The 20,052-nt window shown below is 28.9% G+C and overlaps 1 protein-coding gene across 2 annotated transcripts in view; it reads left to right on the top strand.

The window, feature by feature from the left end:
- Positions 1–19,817, top strand: part of Cals (calsyntenin 1) — a 132,124-nt gene extending 112,307 nt beyond the window's left edge. The window contains exons 15-17 of one of the 2 annotated variants that reach the window (XM_075357571.1): positions 4,896–5,151; positions 7,211–7,383; positions 15,593–19,817. In XM_075357571.1, coding sequence (XP_075213686.1) covers positions 4,896–5,151; positions 7,211–7,383; positions 15,593–15,793 — 630 coding nt within the window. In that variant the 3' untranslated portion in view covers positions 15,794–19,817. Of the gene's footprint in view, positions 1–4,895; positions 5,152–7,210; positions 7,384–15,589 lie in introns of both variants that reach the window. The other variant, XM_075357567.1, reaches the window with a different exon arrangement.
- Positions 19,818–20,052: the final 235 nt, after the last annotated feature.

Here is a 20,052-nt window from a genome sequence, read left to right as displayed (position 1 = left end):
ATTTGAAAATTTCTGCCTGATGTACAAAAATACAGGACTATCATCCTTCATTCCTTTTACAAAATTTTTCATTAGTCCTAGCTTGATATGGAGAGGGGGTAAAAATATTTTTTTTTGGTTAAACTGAGGGCTCATTAATAATAATATTTTTCCCATTTGGAATTAGTTGTCTTGTTTCTCCCACTCTTTGACAATATAATGTTTATTTACCCTAGCTCGGCTGTGCAATACGCAAAGAAAACACATGTACTTAGTATAGCCTAACTGCATGCCTAATAAAATAGCTGTAATTTTCAAATTACCACATATGTTCCAGCAGTGTTTTTCATAATTTATTTTTTCAAGAATGTCTTTCATCACATCGTATGTCTCTTTCAAATGAATACCATAAGCGATTGGTATCGAAGGATATTTGTTACCGTTGTGTAGTAGAACCACTTTTAAACTATACTTGGACAAATCTATGAAAAGGCACCAGTCCTCAGGTTTATGAACTTGTCTTAAGTGCAACATAAGCTCAACAATATTTGTGCAATAAACCAAATTATTTTCATCAATAAAGTACTGAGAAAGTTTTTTTTGTCAGCTTTGAAAGCCTGAAATTTTTGTATTTTTTTGAAGTAAATTGCAGCCTTGCAGTTGTGATCCTAACAGTTCAGCTTAATATTTGATAAATTTAAATCCCTAACAAAGTCATTTAATTCACTTTGTGATATAAGATATGACTTATTGGAAGATAATTCAAAATCATTATTGTCTTCTTCAGTACTGCCTGATTCTTATTGCTGCTTTTGAAACATACATTCACAGGTGGCTCTGGAACTGGAATAATTTCACTGTGAGGTACAGGCCTGATTGCAGGCTGCAATAAAGGATATTTTATAGTGTGTTTAGATTTTTTAGAAATTCCAGACACACTTGTTACTTGTAACAAAAGTAACACTCTGTTACATGAACCTTTGGTTCACGCCAAACCATAAGTACACCAAATGACAAAGCCTTCCATGTACCTTTCAGCCATCCTCTTAAATATTCAGAACAATTAGTGCATACTATATGAGGAGCCCATGTCTTATCCTGATCACTAATTTTACACTGAAAGTACAAATGATATGCTTTTTTAATTAAAGGTGTAATGTTTTTATATTTGATTTTACAGTAAACTCATCACATACATAACAAAAAACATCCACATCATTTACACAATTTTGAGGTATTATGACATTGCACTGTTAACAAACGAACACCAATAAGACTGAACAAAATTAATTCATTCCTAAATCCAGTGCTTAATACAAGCAACACAGCTGTGTTTCAGCTACATGTTTTGACCTGCACAGAAATGATTAATCTTGTCCATGAAGGCTCACTCTTCAGTATTAGATATGATGTCATAATATATGACATGATATGATTTAATTCTTTGTCTATTATTGTTTATTTATAGCTTACAAATTATGTTAACAAAGTGAAATAATAAAAAATGAGCTATAAAAATTCAATATAGGAGCTTAAAATGCTAACTATAATTGAAAAATGAAAAAATCCTTTAATTAAAATTTAAACATTTTTCAAAAATGGTGGGTGATAGAAATATTCTGACTTCATATTCGTTTTCAACATAAAAAAATAGATTAAAATTATGTATCGCATGTTAGGAAACAAAAATTATTTTTATCAATCTAATCGTTGTTTTTGTTTATCACCTTAAGATTCATGAACAGTATAATAAGCATCTTAATGTTAATCCTTTTTGATAAAAATTGGCTGATCAATGAACAAAGAATATGAAATTTTAAAGTTTTGTTTTCTGGCTTCCCTCACATTTTGGTATGTCAATTTTACAGAAAAGTATGATTGATTATTTTCTTTGCATAAATCAGTACTTGTCTTTTTTTTTCAAAAAAAGTTTTTCAATTAATAATAAGTCTTGACTTGTTACAGTTTGCATATAGTAGTATAGACAGCCTATACTAATGTTAAGAGCACAGCGCTCTTAACATTTGGAACTTATGTTTTTCATGTAAACATTAACATATATTCCTTTTTCTAAAAACAACTAGATTAAGCTTTTTTTGTTGTAATTTATAATGTAATTGTAATTGTAATTGTTGTAATTTATAATACTCAATAAAAAAATGCAATTGTCATTGTATAGTGAAGTCATAGCAATCAATGTTTTGGAAATAAAAAGCAAAATTTCTTCTTATAGTATAGCAAGTATTAAAATTACTGTGATTTGATCAATAGTAGTCTATTTGTAACAACATACAGCTATTTATAACAACACTTTTAAGTGCCACTTGATCTGACGAGACTTTTCTGAAAACCTGACTTTTAATTTTTTTAGTAGTAATAATAATTTTTTATGCTAATATTGCTTATAAAGCCATCTACGATGCCTCTTGACGCCAACTGGATTTAATGTTTGTCATAGTAATCAATATTTAGTTTATGTGCAATATAATTACTTTATTATGAAAATTATTTTCTGTCTTAAAATATTACTTGTCTAATAAACTTTTCATCTTGTATTTATGTTTTTTTTATTTTTAATACTCTTACTAAAACTTAAGCGCCCATACCACAAAACTGTAGACTCTGTCTATACATATTGCTTTTTACAAAGACCAGGATTTTCAACAAAATCAATTTTTTTTAATTCTAGTGGATCAGTCACCCACACAAGATTACACTTTCATATTTGTTGTATGTCGAATGGTTTTTGGTACTGGTATATTTGTATCAATTTCATTTTCGGTTATCTGAATATCATCATCATTGGTTTCAGTTATTTGAATACCATTGTCATTGGTTTCAGTTTATCTATGAACAATTGAGTGTACAGTAAGACATTCACTCTAATCGCTTTCATTACCTGATTCAACATCGCTGTCATCCAAGTATTCATATTTAGAATTACTTTCAGCACTAAATTCACTGTTACCTCTCATTTTCCAAAATATGTTGTAGTCATCCTGCAAATAATTTCTTTGAAACATCCGTTACAAAGAAATCGTCTCTTTGAGATGGACCCAGGATTTCACCATCAGTCATTACGAAAATAACAGAAAAATCATAAATAGAATTCTACTTATGCTGGCTTTTCAGTTATATGTCATATGGTATGCATTCTTTCATATTATATGACATATATGCATATGCTGCCAGATGACACTGACAGCCCTTGATATAACTGCCTAGTGGCACTAATTGGCAGCCATGGCGCTTGAATATGGTAGCAAAATTCAAGGTGTATTTTTAAAGTAAGGTCCTTTTTGAATTTGCTGTCTGAAATAGGATGTAAACAAAAGTGCTTGGCTTGGTGTAACTGGTTTATTTCAATCAATGCTTAGCTGTAGCAACAGTAGTTGAGTCATTTTGTTGTTAGTTATTTATATTCATTTATAATGAGTGCTGCAATTATGATCCTGCCAATATGAAGAACAAGGAATAATCAGAATTTTGATAGCAAAATATAATTCTGCTGCCGAAATTTACAGGCAAATTTTTTACGTTTATGGGCTGAATATTATGATTAATGCTAAAGTAAGATAGTGGTGCCATTCATTTCAAGAAGTGTGAACAAACATTCTTGATGAAAAACTTAGTGGTTGAGGACAAAAAGATCAACAAAACTTGACACTTTACTATGTCACAATTGTTTGATGTTTGATTTATGAAGTTTTGACAGAAAAATTGGGCTATAAAAAACCGTGTGTCAGATCAGTGCAAAGATGTTAACCGACACACATAAGGAAAATGTGTTGCAGCAGCACATGAATTTTTGTGGCATTAAGAAAAATTAAGATTATGAATTGTTTGATCATATTGTTATCAGAGATGAAACCTGGATTTCTTATTTGAATATAGAGGCAAAGCATCAGTCAATCCAATGGGTGGCATTCATCTTCTAGACTGAAGAAGTTTAAACAAGAATTTTTGGTAAAGAAACTTTTTTTGGGAGGGAGGCAGGCAGACACAAAGGGGTGGTGTCTTGCTTATCAACTTTAGTGATGCAGAACTACTCTGATTGCTGATAAGTATTGCGAAACATTAAAAAAAAGTATTAGAAGACCTTTAAAAGACAAATTATGTGGAATGCTATCCTGCAGGATTTTGATTTTGCATGACAATGCCCATCCAAATGGCAAATCAGTCAATGAGGCAATTGGAAGAACTTTGTTGAAAATTTTCTGTCATTCACCTTCTAGCCCTGACCTAGTTCCCAGCAATTGTTTTCTTTTTCTTCCCCTTAAACAGTGGCTTACATCATAAAGATTTAACAATGATAACAAATGAAAAATAGCATTACTGGATGGTGTAAAGCACTCATGGCGAGGAAATAGGAAATGAAGAAGCTAATGAAACAACATGACAAACATATTAAAGTTTAAGTTTATTTGGTTCTGTTTGTTAAGCTATGTAGAAAAGTAGTAAATAAATGTAGTTTTTTGTTAAGTAATAAAGTCTGTTCATATTTTTTCAGTTTGTTTTTATTTCAAAATGGATCTTATTTTAAAAACACATGAAAACAGTGAATTTGATTTTACTTTTATGCACTCATTTTAATTTAGAGGGAAAATTCTAGCCTGTGTGCATACAAAGTATAAGAGAATTGTTTGACAAATCAATCTGGTGCCCTATTAAGCCATATCAGAATTTATTTCTGAATAGTTTTTTATTCAAGCAAAGTTATTAGAATATATCATTATGTAACAATTAGACTATAAATCTAAAATTCTTTTCTGAGATGATTGTGATTAATAAAACGCTGTAACACTTGAATTTAAAATATGACATCAGAGGGTGTGACATTTGAAGGAAATGAAGTAAATTATAATGTTTTATACTTTTTTCTATTAATATTTAACTTATAAATTTTTATTTTATAGCTGACAGTTATTCATCCACAATCTGGAACAAAAGCCCCACCATCACAGCAACTGGGTACAGAAGGTCCTTCTAGTGAGGCAGCTGCAGCAGCAGCAGTTATAGCAGCGGCTGCATTACAAGCTAGTGAAAAACCAGCGCGACCTGCTCATGCTCAGTTATCTGCACACCATGTTGAATTACGCCCACAGGCAGTACTTGATCACTATATGGAGGCAACAATATCAGATCGAACACAAGCTGTTGTTGCAGGAGGCAGTATGTTAATTATAATCATTTGAGATGCATGTGTATATTTGTTTAAGAACTTAACATTTCAGTGTAAAGTTAAGAGACCAATTCTGTATTATTATAAACTAGTAAAGTTACATAGGGCATAATTTATGGGTACTGATAAGTTGTTTTCTCCTCAACTGTACACTACCTGTTAATTGATTTATTTTCCATTTAATAAAGTATGATTTATTTTCCATTAATAATTTATTAATGGACTATGTCCATTACTGTAGTAAGACTGTAATTAATAAGTTTCATATATCACATTGATTTAATAATTCAGCCAGTAACTATTACTTAATGTTCTTCAATGAATTTCTCATGCCGTAGTTATATAATATACCCTATTATAAAGATATTCCCTATTCTTTCATTCACCAATTGGTCCCCAAAACACTAGTAATCTCAGCACCAACATAGCTCCTCTAATATGTATCTGAAGTCGTTTAATAGAGCTCTTGTTAGTACTTTACTATAACATTTTAAGTTGTAGTTAGGTGTTAATTGTTTTATCTTAATTATGCTAACCTTTTTTTGTCAACTAACATAGAATGTCATAAGTTTTAATCAGTTTATTTCAGCTGTTATTTATACTGACCCATTTGTCGGGCATTTTGTATGTGGCCAACTTATTAATTTGTCCTCCAATCACAATTCTCTGTATAAAATTTCATGATTTGCTCTTCAATAAACAAATCTTATAAAAAACCTATTAGGTACAGCCTCTGACAATTTTAGAGGATATGGATGAAAAAGTAACTAATATTCATCAGTTAATTGATTACTATTCAATATTGTATAAATTTCCTTGAAACATTTATGATGAAAAAAGTTATTAGAATATTCATATGAATTGAAGCAAAGAATTTTAAGAGAATTTATTTCCTGCTATGAGCATCATTTTTGCTTTTCTATATTACAGTCAATAAAAATCATGAGCATGACCAAGTTTATCTTATTCTGACAAATTCTAGCATATTAGTGAGAGTTTGTTATTCAGCAGAGTTCACAGAGCAAAAATTAACTGTGGTGATCCATTAATGATAAGTCATTTATGAGGTCATTATTAATGATTAGTCATTTTGATAAGGAGAACTGGAATTTGATAAAAGTACTATTACAATATGTGCCGAATTATTTATTTATCTTGTGTAAACATTTTAACTCTTTTGTTACCACCCTATGTAACAAATCCCATTCACCATACTACTTGGTATCATTAGTTCGATTTAGATGTATTTGTTTAAATGTTGTCTTCTGTATTTTTCATCGAAAGATCTATTGTGCATTTATTGAAGTTTGATATCAGTACATACAGAATATGGGTAGTGATTGTATAATGTTTCTATCTAGAATAAATTTTTTTATCATGATTTTGCTAATTTATATATGTAATTTTCTTATTTACTTTTAAATGTTTCATGTGTCCATATGAAGGAAAAATTTCAATGAATGATTTGACAATTGAAATAGAATTTTGATGAGCAGTTATAAGAAACTGAATTAGATTAAAAAGTATGCTGTTGAATTTATATTTAGAATTTCTGCATCTATATATATATATATATATATAGATGCATTTATATTTATATATATATATATATATATATATATATATATATAATCATTAATATTTCAAATTAACATACATGGTTTTTTTTTTTGTTCTGAAATTCATAATAAAAATACATTTATAGACGACAAGCTTGGAAAGAGGGAAAATAAATTATATTTATTTAAATCGTTAAACCACTTATTATTTCAGTAATTAATAAACATTTCTAAATGAAATGAAAATATTTGGAAAAAAATTAATTTCTAAGAGAAGCTTTTTACTATTTTAAGGAACACTTTAAATGTTCCTTAAGATAGTAAAAAGCTTCTCTTAGAAAGACTATTTATTTAATAAATAGTTATAAGGCAAAACTAATACAGAACTTCTATTTAGTAAGGATTATATTTTTAAAAATGTTTTATAATTATAATCAAATCTTGCAGTATTGATGTTTTGCCTCATTTAATTTGCTGTATTATATTTCAGGTCATGCTGTAACTATCATCATAGTTGTGTGTGTCGGTTTCTTACTATTTATGATTGTTCTTGGCGTAGTAAGAATTAGAGCAGCACATCATCGTGCCACTCAAGAAGAAATTCAAGATACAGAAATGGCGTGGGATGATTCAGCACTCACGATCACAGTCAATCCTATGGAGGTATTGTCTTTCAATAACTTACATTTAATTGAATGATTATTGATGATAATCACTCCTTGTAAAATTGACAACTTAAATATATTATTTGCATCACAGTCTTAGATTTTGGTTATAGTTTATATTAGTGGAGAATATCATACTGGAACAGGGGTTAATAAGAAATATTAGTAGGGAAAAAGAACTATGTAATTACTCAAATTAGATCAGGAAAGTTTGTGTGATCTTAAAAAAAAGTTACATTTAGATATTGAAGGAGAGTATAGTGAATGAAACCTCTATAAAAAGTACTTTTGAGACAAAGTTGAACTATTATTGAAGTTAATGTTATACAGAAAGATGTAACATTTTACATTTCTGTATTATACAGAAAGATAGAATATTTTATATTTCTGTTAGTTTCTACAACATAGAAGCGAGAGGTTTGGTTGGTTTACTTTAATTAATATTTACAAACTATATTTACAAATTAGTAAACTATAAACTAGTTACATTAACTATTATAAACTATATTTACGATATTTACAAACTATAAATTAATTAATTTTGTTTTATAAACAAATATAATGTTGTGGTATAAAAAGTTTATATAAGGAAATCTTTTAAAAGGTGCAGTATTTTTTTTTATCACCATGTGACATTTAAAATTATTTACATCTAATGAATTTAAATATTCTTTTAGAACATTATAATTTGTTTAATGTTCACTTATTAACACCATGAATTTATATTATTCACAGTTATGTTATTATTTTATGCTTGCAAACTGTAGACTAGAGTAAATGAAACATATACAGGTCAACACTTATTTACAGGTATACTTTGTTTTAAAACTCTATTATTGTTAGGGACATATAGGATGTAGGGGGTATACCAAAATGAACTAACTGACACTAGATAGGGAATCGTGGAGAGCTGCATCAAACCAGTCAAATGACTGAAGACAAAAAAAAAATAATTGCTAACAACAAACTGAAGACAGTAAGACTGGATGAAATATTGAAGCCTTAGGAAGAGTTTTGCCAAAGCAGACTAATTATATGACGAGGAACCAAATTTGTTGCATGTTACAGTATTGTTTAATTTCAAGCTATCATCAAGCATGGCCAGTATAATGGTAGTTGACATTTAGCAATTTACTAAGAGAAGCTTTAAAATTAGCAATGTCAAACGTAATGCCATGTTTCAAAAAGACAACCAGAATATTGTGAAGCTTAATACAAGTGCTGAAACAGAATTTAAAATCTCAAGAAAACAGTTAACTAGGTGGCTGTGCTTGAAGAGTATTCCTAAATCAGGTTTATTGCTGAACACCAGTTAGTAAAGAGTTTTTTGAAAGTTACTTTAAAGTACTGATGTGTTGAAAATCATGAGCAAATGTAACCGTGGCACCAGCACAACATTCTAAGTTGTATTATTAGGTAGGTATTAGAATGAACCAGTTTTAGTGAATCCTAACTCATGCACTTATATACCTGTGTTTGTTAACCTCTAAATAGTTTTCAATGCTTTGTTACTTTTATATACAGAGACCTAAAATATAATATAATAAAGGGATTTATGTTACCTTGTATAAGTATATTTGTTTATGTAATACTTTTGTAATATTGATTTTATAGAAACATTTACCTGACATTTAAAATTGTTCTGTTCTAATGTTTAACATTATACCAAGTATTGTTATAATAAGATTTCTATAGAATTAAAGACACAGAAAGAAATTGGAAGATGAATTCAAAGGGTTTTTGATAAATGGAATTTATAAAGTTAATTATAATGAGTTTTCATAAAAGCAATAATAATGATGTTATGAATCATATAAATATTTGGAAATATGTTGCTTCTGAGAAAAATATATATAGCTCTTTGAAATTGTTTGGTTTTTCAAATGTTTCTTTTGGATTGTTTTTGTAAGGTTAACAATGTGTGTATTAACCTTAATTTCCCGTTAGAGGCAAAGCACAAAGGACCGAGTCCCGGTTGCTTGGTGATGGAGGCTGGGAATGGCAAGCCGGCCTGGTGTTTCCCTCATCTGGCCACTAGAGGCAAAGGCACCTCCTGGAACTGTGTTCATGCTTAATTGGGGGTCTGTTTCTGGGAAGTCGGGGGAAAAAAAATTTCCTGAGGTGTTAATTTCATACCCGGAAAGTTTTTCTGTAAATAACTTTTCTAACTCAAAAATCCTGTTTGGTGGCCAAAACAAAATTCACCTTTGGGCTTATGTGTTAAAATTGATTTACATTTATTTTTCATTACTGAGAGTGTGTTCTTATCACTTTTGTTTAGTGACTTAACACAAAAAAAGAGAAAATAAAAATTTTCCAAGACCACAAGTGTGTGTGTAGATTGTCATAAATATGTCAATGATAAACATTAAATCAAATAGAAGTTGTAGTATGATTAAGGATCCTAATTAACGTTATAATAAAGGGTTACATGAACTGAATTTAAAGATTTAAATTTTAGCATGTGTTTGATTAATTTTTACTCCCATAAGCAGTTATATTTTACCTTATTTTAATTATATTCATAAGAAAATATATATTATATAAAAAGAATGTGTGTTAGAAACTTAATCAGTAAACGCTTATCAAAATACTATTTACAAGCATATTTCTTTTATATTGGTGATTGATTTATTTATTTATCCTTCTGGTTAAATTTTGTTAACCTGGCATTGCTGGCTAGGCCATACGTTATGCTGTTACTGGCTGGGAAGCATAGTGTTCACCGATATGACACTGAATGAAAAAATCCAACAGTGAGTGAACCACCCACTGTTCGATTTTTCTCTTCTGTTCAATTATTGTCAATTTTACGCAAATAAGTATTTTTTATTGTTTGTTATTACTAATTAATGATACAAGATTAATTTACTGATATGTACTATTTAATAATAGCTATTATTTACTTACGTAAATGATGTATTTTGTTCGGGTTGCTTCTGGAGAATTTAGATATACTTATCACATAATTTATTCCTGTACTTATTTTTATTTATTATACAAAAATAAACTTTACAATTTGAAAATTAAAAGATAATAGTCAACTGTTACAAATTATAAATGAATTGTTTTTACACTACCAGTAACTAATTTGTTTCCTAGAATTAAAAAAAAATGTATCCAATGTAACTAAAATAGTTCAATTGTTATAAATGAGTAATATTTTAGCTAATCATCGCTTTAGTCTGGTCCCTTCTTTTTATTGCATTTTGTGCAGATTGTAACTGTATGCTCCCTACAAATAGCAGAATGACATTTTACACACAAACTTGCATAAAGATGAACAAAATATTGAAACGCATAATTATACACTAGAAAAAACTGAATTTTTCCATAATAATTACCAGCTGCTGAGCACTGCACTCACTGATGACACTGAATGAACAGATTCTGCATAAATCAACAAAAAATATAAGATCATAATGATGACTAATATCTCTAAATGCCCAGTACAAAAGTTTCATAGTCAGTCATATTTCTAAGAACTGTATTTCTTAACTGTTAAGTTTGAATTGTTCAAATTCATTAAGATGAGTAAACATTCTACTTTCCCAGATAGTAGTTAAACAACAAAGCCAACAAATGTGTATTGACACCAATAGAAACCAGTAAATTAATTTTTTATATTGACTATATTTTCAATTAATATCATCTGTACAATTTTATTATACACTCTTCACCTTCTCACATTATCTTTTAATGCCTGAGTTAAAGTAATGTCACATAGTCATTTAAAAAGATTGTAATATTTAATGTAATTTATGCACACTGTGAAATATCAGAAACTGCAGGTAAATATTGTTTCCTAAAATCAAAGAAAACTATCATGAACAAGACAGTTTTATTTGTTGTATGTCACAAGGTTGCATCTGCTGTTTGCCATAGAAGTCAAAGTTACTGAATGACAATAAATTGAATTAAAGTTAAGGAAAAAGGAAATTGCAGTATTGCCTTGTAAACTAACAGAGTTAGAAGTGTAAACCACTTCATTTAGAACCTGTAGGGCATTTCATAAAATCAAATATGGTCACTCCAAGAATATCTACAAGTTGCCTGGTTTAACTTACACGATGTTGTTGCAAGCTACTTATTCAAAATTTATATTATAATAATATTGTTCAAAAATTTCTTTAAAAAGTTGTCCTCTCCAATAAGTAATGTTTGACAACGGAACCATTAGTAATGCACAGTTATGTTATCAGTTTATACAATTTGATGTTCACGGTACGTACGTGATATATTAATGAAGCGTTTACATATGTAAAAGATGTTGTGTTATAAGAGCTTACTTACATTTTTGCTATAGCGTTGTGAATTGTTTATAATAGTTGTATATGTTGGTATTAAAGTAATTTAAAGATAAATTATAGAAATTTATTGCCCTAGTAGTGAGCAAGTGTAATATTTAGTATATTAGTAATATTTTCAAAGGTAATTGAAAAATTTATTTACTCAGATTTGTCATTATTTTCAGAAAGTGTTTTGAGTCTGTGTGACCATGCCAAGGCATTTTACTAGAGTAATTCTTATAATAATAATAATAGATAATCCTTAATATCTTGGAATATTTAATGTATAGTTAGATGGGTAGGTTTCTGACTAACCAGAAGGATGTACATAACCCACCGGGTTGGTCTAGTGGTTAACGTGTCTTTCCAAATCAGCTGATTTGGAAGTCGAGAGTTACAGCGTTCAAGTCCTAGTAAAGCCAGTTATTTTTATACGGATTTGAATACTAGATCGTGGATACCGGTGTTCTTTGGTGGTTGGGTTTCAATTAACCACACATCTCAGGAATGGTCGAACTGAGAATGTACAAGAATACACTTCATTTACACTCATACATATCATCCTCATTCATCCTCTGAAGAATTATCTAAACGGTAGTTACCGGAGGCTAAACAGGAAAAAGAAAGATGGATGTACATGAAACAAGTTCTAGATTTAAAAAGTCAATATTTTTTGTTTGCTGCCAAAAATAAAAGAAATGAGGTGTCATTTCTTTTTGGGGCCATAGCTCTTTCTTATTTACATAAATGATTCACCACGGTAACATAAAAATAATTTCATTTGTGTAATAACAAGACACATTAGCAATCACTTCTAAACATTTTAATATTAATATTAAAATTGTGGGCATGAAAACTGATTTCAAGAGAATGGTCTTTTAATTTAATTTTTATAAACTAATTGTTCATGCTAGAATACTGATTTACCAGATTTCCTTCCAAACAGGAAATGATCTTATAGTTATACTAACAGGCTTAAGGTAATGATGCACATAGCCATTTTGGTTTATATATATAGTCTATATATCATTCAGTTATGAGGGTGAATCAAATTTAAACTGTAATTTTGCTATTCTGTGCATCAAGCAGTTCCAAGCTGGATGGCAGAATGGGAGGTTAATTTTCAGTGTATTAGAAAGAGGGAACTAGCTTGGTTACCTCCTGCGCTGCGCTCTGTTCTGTTGTCAGTACAGCCATGAGTGAGTAAGAGCTTCTGTCATCTGTTGCACAACATATAATTATAAAGTTTTTAACTAATGAACGCATTAAACCCACAGAAATTTTAACTCTGTTAAAGGTACAGTTTGAGGATACAACATTGCCCCAGAATAGAATGTATATGTTGGCAAGATAATTTAAGAGTGGGTGAGAAAGTGTAGAAAATGATGAAAGTGTAGTCATGATCGATGTCCAAGGTCAACTCTCACAGCTGATAACATCCATGCTGTTTAAAAGCTTTTGCCGATTCAGTGTTAGAAATTGTTAGAAGTGGGTATCACCTATGGGAATGCTCAATCCATTACCACTGATGATCATCTTGGCTTTAGAAAAATTAGTAGTCCATGAGTTTTGAGGAGGTTGTTGACCAAAAATCAAAAACAGGTCAGGTTGGAGATGTGTGAGAGACTTCTGGATTGATTTTTTGGCAAACAGGGGACGATTTTTTGAGGTGCATCGTCACATGTGATGAGACATGGGTACATCATTACACTTGGGAGTCAAAAATGGCAAGTAATGAGTACTGAAGGAAGGATGAGCACTGCCCAGTGAAGGCCAAAACCCATCTATCAATCGGAAAAGTTCTTGCAATGATTATTTTTGTCAAACATTCAATGACAGTGAATTCTGCTTATTGTCAGCTGCTGTAGTCAACAATAGCTACCTATCAAAACAAAAGACGAGGTATGTGCCCATCAGAGACTTCATCCTTCTCCATGACAATGCTAGGCTGCTCACCGTGATTTTGACAAGGAATAAATTAGAAACAAATTCACTGGGAAACCCTCTAATACCCTCCTTACAGTTCAGATTTGTCTCCCTGTGACTATTTTTTGTTTGCGCCCTTGAAAAACTCGCTTGGAAGGAACCGATTCAAAGACAATGAAGATGTCAAGAGGCATGTGTGCAATTGGTTGATGACCTTCTCAAACTTTTTATGAACGAAGAATATTCAAGCTTCCAAATCATTGCCAAAAGTGTTTAGATTATGAGGAGATTATATAGAGAAATGAGGAAGGTATGAATTGTATATATTATTTATCAGTAAATTTATTTAAAAAAATTACAGTTTATATTTTATTCACCCTCATACTCTAAAGTACAGTGATGTACACCAGTGAGCACCATCTGGTAATTTTCAAACTGAGGAGATGATTGCCAAAGTCCAGTTTTCTGGGCTGTTTATTATTTCAGTTACTTTATATCTTTATTATACTTTTTTATATCTTTTATTATTCTTTGTTATTTCTTTTGTTTATAGTTTTTACCTATATTTGACAGTATTTTTTTATATTAAAATTAAATACATGAGAAAATTAAGAAAAAGTCTTGAAATGGTTAACTAATGAGATTGAAAAGTGTCCTGCTTTTATATTCATAATTAATTCATGTAAAGTAACTGTTGATGTCATAGTAAATTCCTAAAATTCCTTGCCTTTCCTTATATCCAAGAGTATATTATAAAAATGATCTTCCTTTCGTCTTATATCCACAATTGAATGTACCCACATTCATCATTGTTTTGTCCTTTTCAAAGTTAATATAATAATATCAGAAATAGTTTTGCTTCTATATCGTGCATTTTATATTTATTCCTGAATTTCAATTCTTTCTTTTCCTTACATGGTCAGACTTGTATTTTTAACCCGACTCAACAAACACTGTGGTCAAAACAATTGTATTTCATTATCCTTATAAAGCCAGTTTTCAAATGATAGCTACTTCTGGTTTTGAAAATTTTATAACGAAAAAGACAGTACATTCCATTAAACATGCACTTCATGCGAGGTGGCAAGATGACTGGATTGCCACGGTGGATAATAAACTTCAACATGTCAAAGATACCGTTTTGCCATGGGATTCCTTCCACAGGAAATTTTGCCGAAAGGAAGTGGTCCCTGCTGATTGCAGATAGGACATAGGAGAGCTACTCATGGGTTCCTGACGTCAGCAGAAAATGCATTGATATGCAAATTATGCAAGTGCTGTTTGACTGTACACCACATCCTTGTGGATTGCATACGTTATGCAGCCTTGCGTCATAAATTTAAATTGCACAGAAATTAACGTCAAATCCTGGGCAATAATAAAGAAGTTTTTGACCATGTATTTTTATTTCTTTTAGCTATTAGTATTTGCTCACCTTAGTATTAGTGTTCTTAAATTTTTTTGTCTAGTAGTTGTATGTTTTTGTTTCACATTTTAGTTTTTTTATTTTGTCTTTGTTTTTGGTACTTTAGTTTGAGATTTAATCTTGTTTTTAGATTTCTACTTTATGTTTTTTGTTTTCTTTTAATTTCGTCGTCTTATTCGATTTTATATTTTATTTTAATATTTAATTTTTTATGTTTTCTTTCCGTGCAATGGTAACGCAAAAAACTATTCTCCCAAAAAAATTAATGTTTAGATTACGTTTTTTTTTTTGTCTTTGTTTTTATATTTCATGTTCGGGTGATGAGAAATGCTGGAGTGTTTTTCACCCAGCAAAAACTCATTGCATTTATTATTGTTTTTATTGTTATATCATATTACTTGATTGAGTGCTATTCATGTATGGATAGAACAAAATTATTTTAAATTGAAAAGAATAATAGATTTATGACTACAACTATTAACTAAGTCTGGTGATAATGTTGTAGAAGTATAAATCTTTTAAGATTTTTTATTCCTTTTTTATTTAATTATTGTTTTTTACAGCAGCAGTTAGATGGCCCAGGAGCAGGTAAAGGAGCCAATAGAGTCACCAACCGTGGAGGAAATGAAGACGATGATTCGTCAGATGATAATTCAAGTTACCGTGATGATGATATAGATTCAACCGATGATGAAGATGAAGGCACAGTTGCAGCTGGTGGTAAAGTGAAGGACTTAGAATGGGACAACTCTACACTTGCCATTTAAATGCAAATGCGACTTTCCCAACCATTTCATTACTTTATTCCTTCATACTCCACTACACCTTTCCTTAATATTTTTTTTTTATCCCTGCTCTCTTCTCTTATCTTTACTACACTTAACAGCTTGTTTATTTGGACCCATATTTAAAATCTTTAAAAAAAATAATGAATTTAATTTGAGATATTTTTCTATAGAGATAAGTGCAGTACAACTGGCTGACTTGTGTTGGTGCTGGATCTCATTTGCATATCAGCATATCAATTTGAATATTTATTATTTTTTAGGCAAAGACTGTTGAGCAGCTAATAAATAATAATAATAATATTAATCGAATTTAATTTTTTATCGAGTGAGTCAATCAAGTATAGCTGGTTGAATAATAATTTGAGATTTTTCACAGTTATAATAATAATTGCAGGTTGTACAGATTCATTATTATTACTTAACTACCATGATAAATATGTTGATCAAATTATTATTATATTAGATTATAAGAAATACTCTTTTGTGCTTAATTAAAACAAAAGTATTATTTTTGTATTGTTAGGTTTAATATTATTATTTATTGCAACGCAGTATTTTTTTAACGTATTATGTATTTAATCGGATCGTAGTTTATTAATTTTATCTTAAACCGCTGCTTATGGTAAGCTGTAATTGTTAATTATAAATTATATAAATGGCTGTGTCCATGAACGAGAGCAGTCTTAACTTTTAATTTTTCAGATCTTCTTTCTTCTTTTTTTCTTGCCAGTGACTGGAAGTGATAATTTAATTTTATTTTGTCGAGTGTTAATGTATGAACGTATTAATTTTATGTTAATTTTTATTATATTAGTTTTATCTTAGTGCCATTTTTGTTCATGTTAGTCTTTTCCTTCTTTTATAATAATAAACAATAGCTTTATGGTTTGAGGGTAACAAATGTAATCATTCTTTCATGCATTCATAACGGTTAGCAGGAGTGAATAAACAAACAAAAAATAATCTTTGAACTTAACGTCCTTTTTTTAGTAATTTTAGCAATGACTTTAGGTATATTGTATGTAGGTTATATAAATAATTAATTTTATGATAGTAGAACACAAAACAAATAAAAAAAAAAGCACATTATTAATTATTATAATAATAATAATGATAAATAAAGTTAAGTTATTCAATTAATGCCTCTAAAATAGTGTCGCTGTACACCACTCAGATGCATTAACAAATGTATAGTATTATTATTATTATTATTTTGCAGTTCCATTTTAGGGTAAAATAATTATTTAATTGTTTGCAATAACAAATAATGCATTTAATTGTATTTCTAAAAATAAACTATTTGTTATTTAAGTAAAATTTTTATGATATAAAGCTGTACTGTAAAAATTTCTGTAAGATATTTTTTTACTTGTATTATAGGGCTAAGCTGAAAGTAGTTTGGATAAACATTCATAAGACAGAGATATTCTTTTGTGGTACAAATGAGGTTGTTCGTTAGTCGGTTTGATGAAGAAGGAAAGTGTTATATATATATATTAAATTACCACTGGTCGTTCAGTTTAATCATAAATATGATGATGAATAATAATTATCTTATGAACTAAACTCGGCTGTATTGACGTGTATCGTTAGACTTATTTGCTGTTTGCCTTCAACAGTAGGGTGTTTTTTATCGTCATCCCATTATTATTGTAAAGAAGATAAATAAATACCTTTTTTGAGACAATAGTCATTATTATTAGGGAATAAAATGACTTGAATCTTCATTTTTGTAAAATGATAAATTAATTGTTAATGGCAGTGTTAAATTTTTTTTAAATTATTTATACATTCATCTTTATATTTAATTTTTTGATCACGTTTTCACTGCACATTATATTATTTTATTTTTGAATAAAAAAATATTCAATACTAGTAACATAATAAAGCAATAAATGTGATTGTAATCTTATATTGTAAAACTGGGAAAACATTTTTTGTAATGTTGAGAGAAGTTAGTGTGGATTGAACCTGTTTAAGGTAGGTGGTTTTTTCTAATGGTTATATCCTAAGAATATCAATATCTCCCATACATTTCAGACAGTTTTTACACAATTTTTAAAGCATAAAAAAGTATTTGTTTATTTCGTAAATCAAGAAAGCATTCAAAATTAGTGATTTTGTCAGTGCATTACTTTTCTTAATTTTTTTATTATAATTTATAATTTCTTAATTTTTAATTATGTTCAGAATAAACAGTGGTGATGTGGTTTGAAAACAAAATCATAAAACAGATGTTTGTATATTGAAAAACTTAGAAGTGAATGCAGTAGTAACATGTCAGTTAAATACTGATTATAGAATGATGTAAGTTTTGTTAAATTTGATGTGGAGACTGAATTTATTGAAAAAAATTAAAATTAAAAGTCATAATTGTTTTTTATTTATATTTTGAATATTGTATTATGATAAGAGTTATCTAAAAATTGCTTTCTTCAAAATTATGTAAGATCACAATTGCATTTTTATTATTGTAATATCAGTGAATATTTTATTTATTTAAATTTAAAATAATGTATGCTTATGACAAAACAGATTGATGGGAAAACACCCTCTAATCCCACTAGCATAGATGGATAATTAGAAAGTCATCATTTCTTATTATTTTCATTATCACTGCAGTATTTATATGTAAAATGATGTATTTTTATGCATATCACCACCTAGCTTCATATTATGTAGTCCTTCCCTCGATGCTATAAATTTAAACACTAGACTATATGATAATATATAAATATATATATATATATATATAAATAAGTATAAATATAGTGTGATGGTGTCGCTGTCCATTAACTTAATGTGTATCTGTATAACTTGGCTGCATTAGCTAATCGTTTTTTATTTTTAAATACTAAATGACGATGATGATAATAATAATAATGATATTATTATTGTTATTATTACAACATTCCATTTGACTTATTGAGTTTTTTTTAGAGTAAAATTATTGTATAGACCATTGTTAACTTGTTTTTATTAATTGAACTGTTTATAACTTTTGTATAAATACACCTTTAATGAAAAAAATAAAAGGTTAATACAATAATAATAATTGTAGTTTTAAATATGAAAGAAATCGGTAGTGTAATCATCTGCGTTATTTGTTCAAGTCCACTGAATTGTGTAATTTATTATTAATAAAACAAATCACTTTTCACATGTTTTATAAGTAAATAATTTTACATAAGAAATTATATTTGTGTTTACGTGTATTCGTATATGTATGCATATTTATAATTTCTATATACTTGCATAAAAAAAAGGTTGAATGGGTTGTCTTGTTTCTTCCCTGGTGTTAACTAAATAAATTTTTATAGGATAATTAAAAAGACTAATTCAATTTCTGTTAAATGTTTTATTCATTGTAATATGTTAACTTATTTTTAATATGGTAACGGCCAAATCATAAATTTATTAACTTTTAATGTCATCTTACAATAAGTCATCTAATTGCCCTGTAATAAATACTCGTGATAACACTCAGGGAATTGCCTGTATTGTATTTTGTCAAATTGAAAACAAAAGAATCAAAACAAGCGCAAAGGGAAGTCAAGTAGAACTCTTTGTACCTTCAGTGTTGTTTTTGTCCAGTGTGATAAAAGTAAATAAAATGCAAGCTTTTTGTCTAAAAACTAACTTAAAAAAAAGAAAAAAAAAGAAAAATTAGGTGTAGGTTGTTTATAAATTGCATATTTGAAAGTGGTTTCAGAAAAAAAAGTTGTTCAGTAAATCCCGTTAATGAATAATTATTATTATAAATTTATAACATCTCTGCCATCTTGAATGTGTTTGAAATGAAGATGTTTTTGACCCGACAATATAATTCAATTCAGTTTTTGTATTGAATCTTAAAGCAGGATATGAACCAGATCGCACATTTAAATACACAACATTTGTATTTATTACTTGCATTAAGGATTATGTACGTTAAGTAATTTGATGTATTCTCACAGTGTTGTTCAATAAAGCCTACACCTTATTAACTTTGTGTCTTTTCTAATCAGTTTATTATTTATTTAAATACCTTGATTTACCAAATTTTAATTTGTCTCCACTATTTCAATATTCAGCCAGTATTTTGAAGAAAAAAAAATGAAACTTTTTAGTGTTGTTATTACTGAACTCTCTATATATGTTAACTCTTGACAGTAGATCAGAGTTGTACCTGCCTTATTACAAGTTTCAGCCAACTATTCCTGAGATATATTGTTATTATTGATTTTCAAATTCTATCA

The sequence above is a fragment of the Lycorma delicatula genome, chromosome 1 (genome assembly GCF_047948215.1).
Source record: "Lycorma delicatula isolate Av1 chromosome 1, ASM4794821v1, whole genome shotgun sequence".
NCBI lineage: Eukaryota > Metazoa > Arthropoda > Insecta > Hemiptera > Fulgoridae > Lycorma > Lycorma delicatula.
This window is presented reverse-complemented; position numbering and strand designations above follow the sequence as displayed.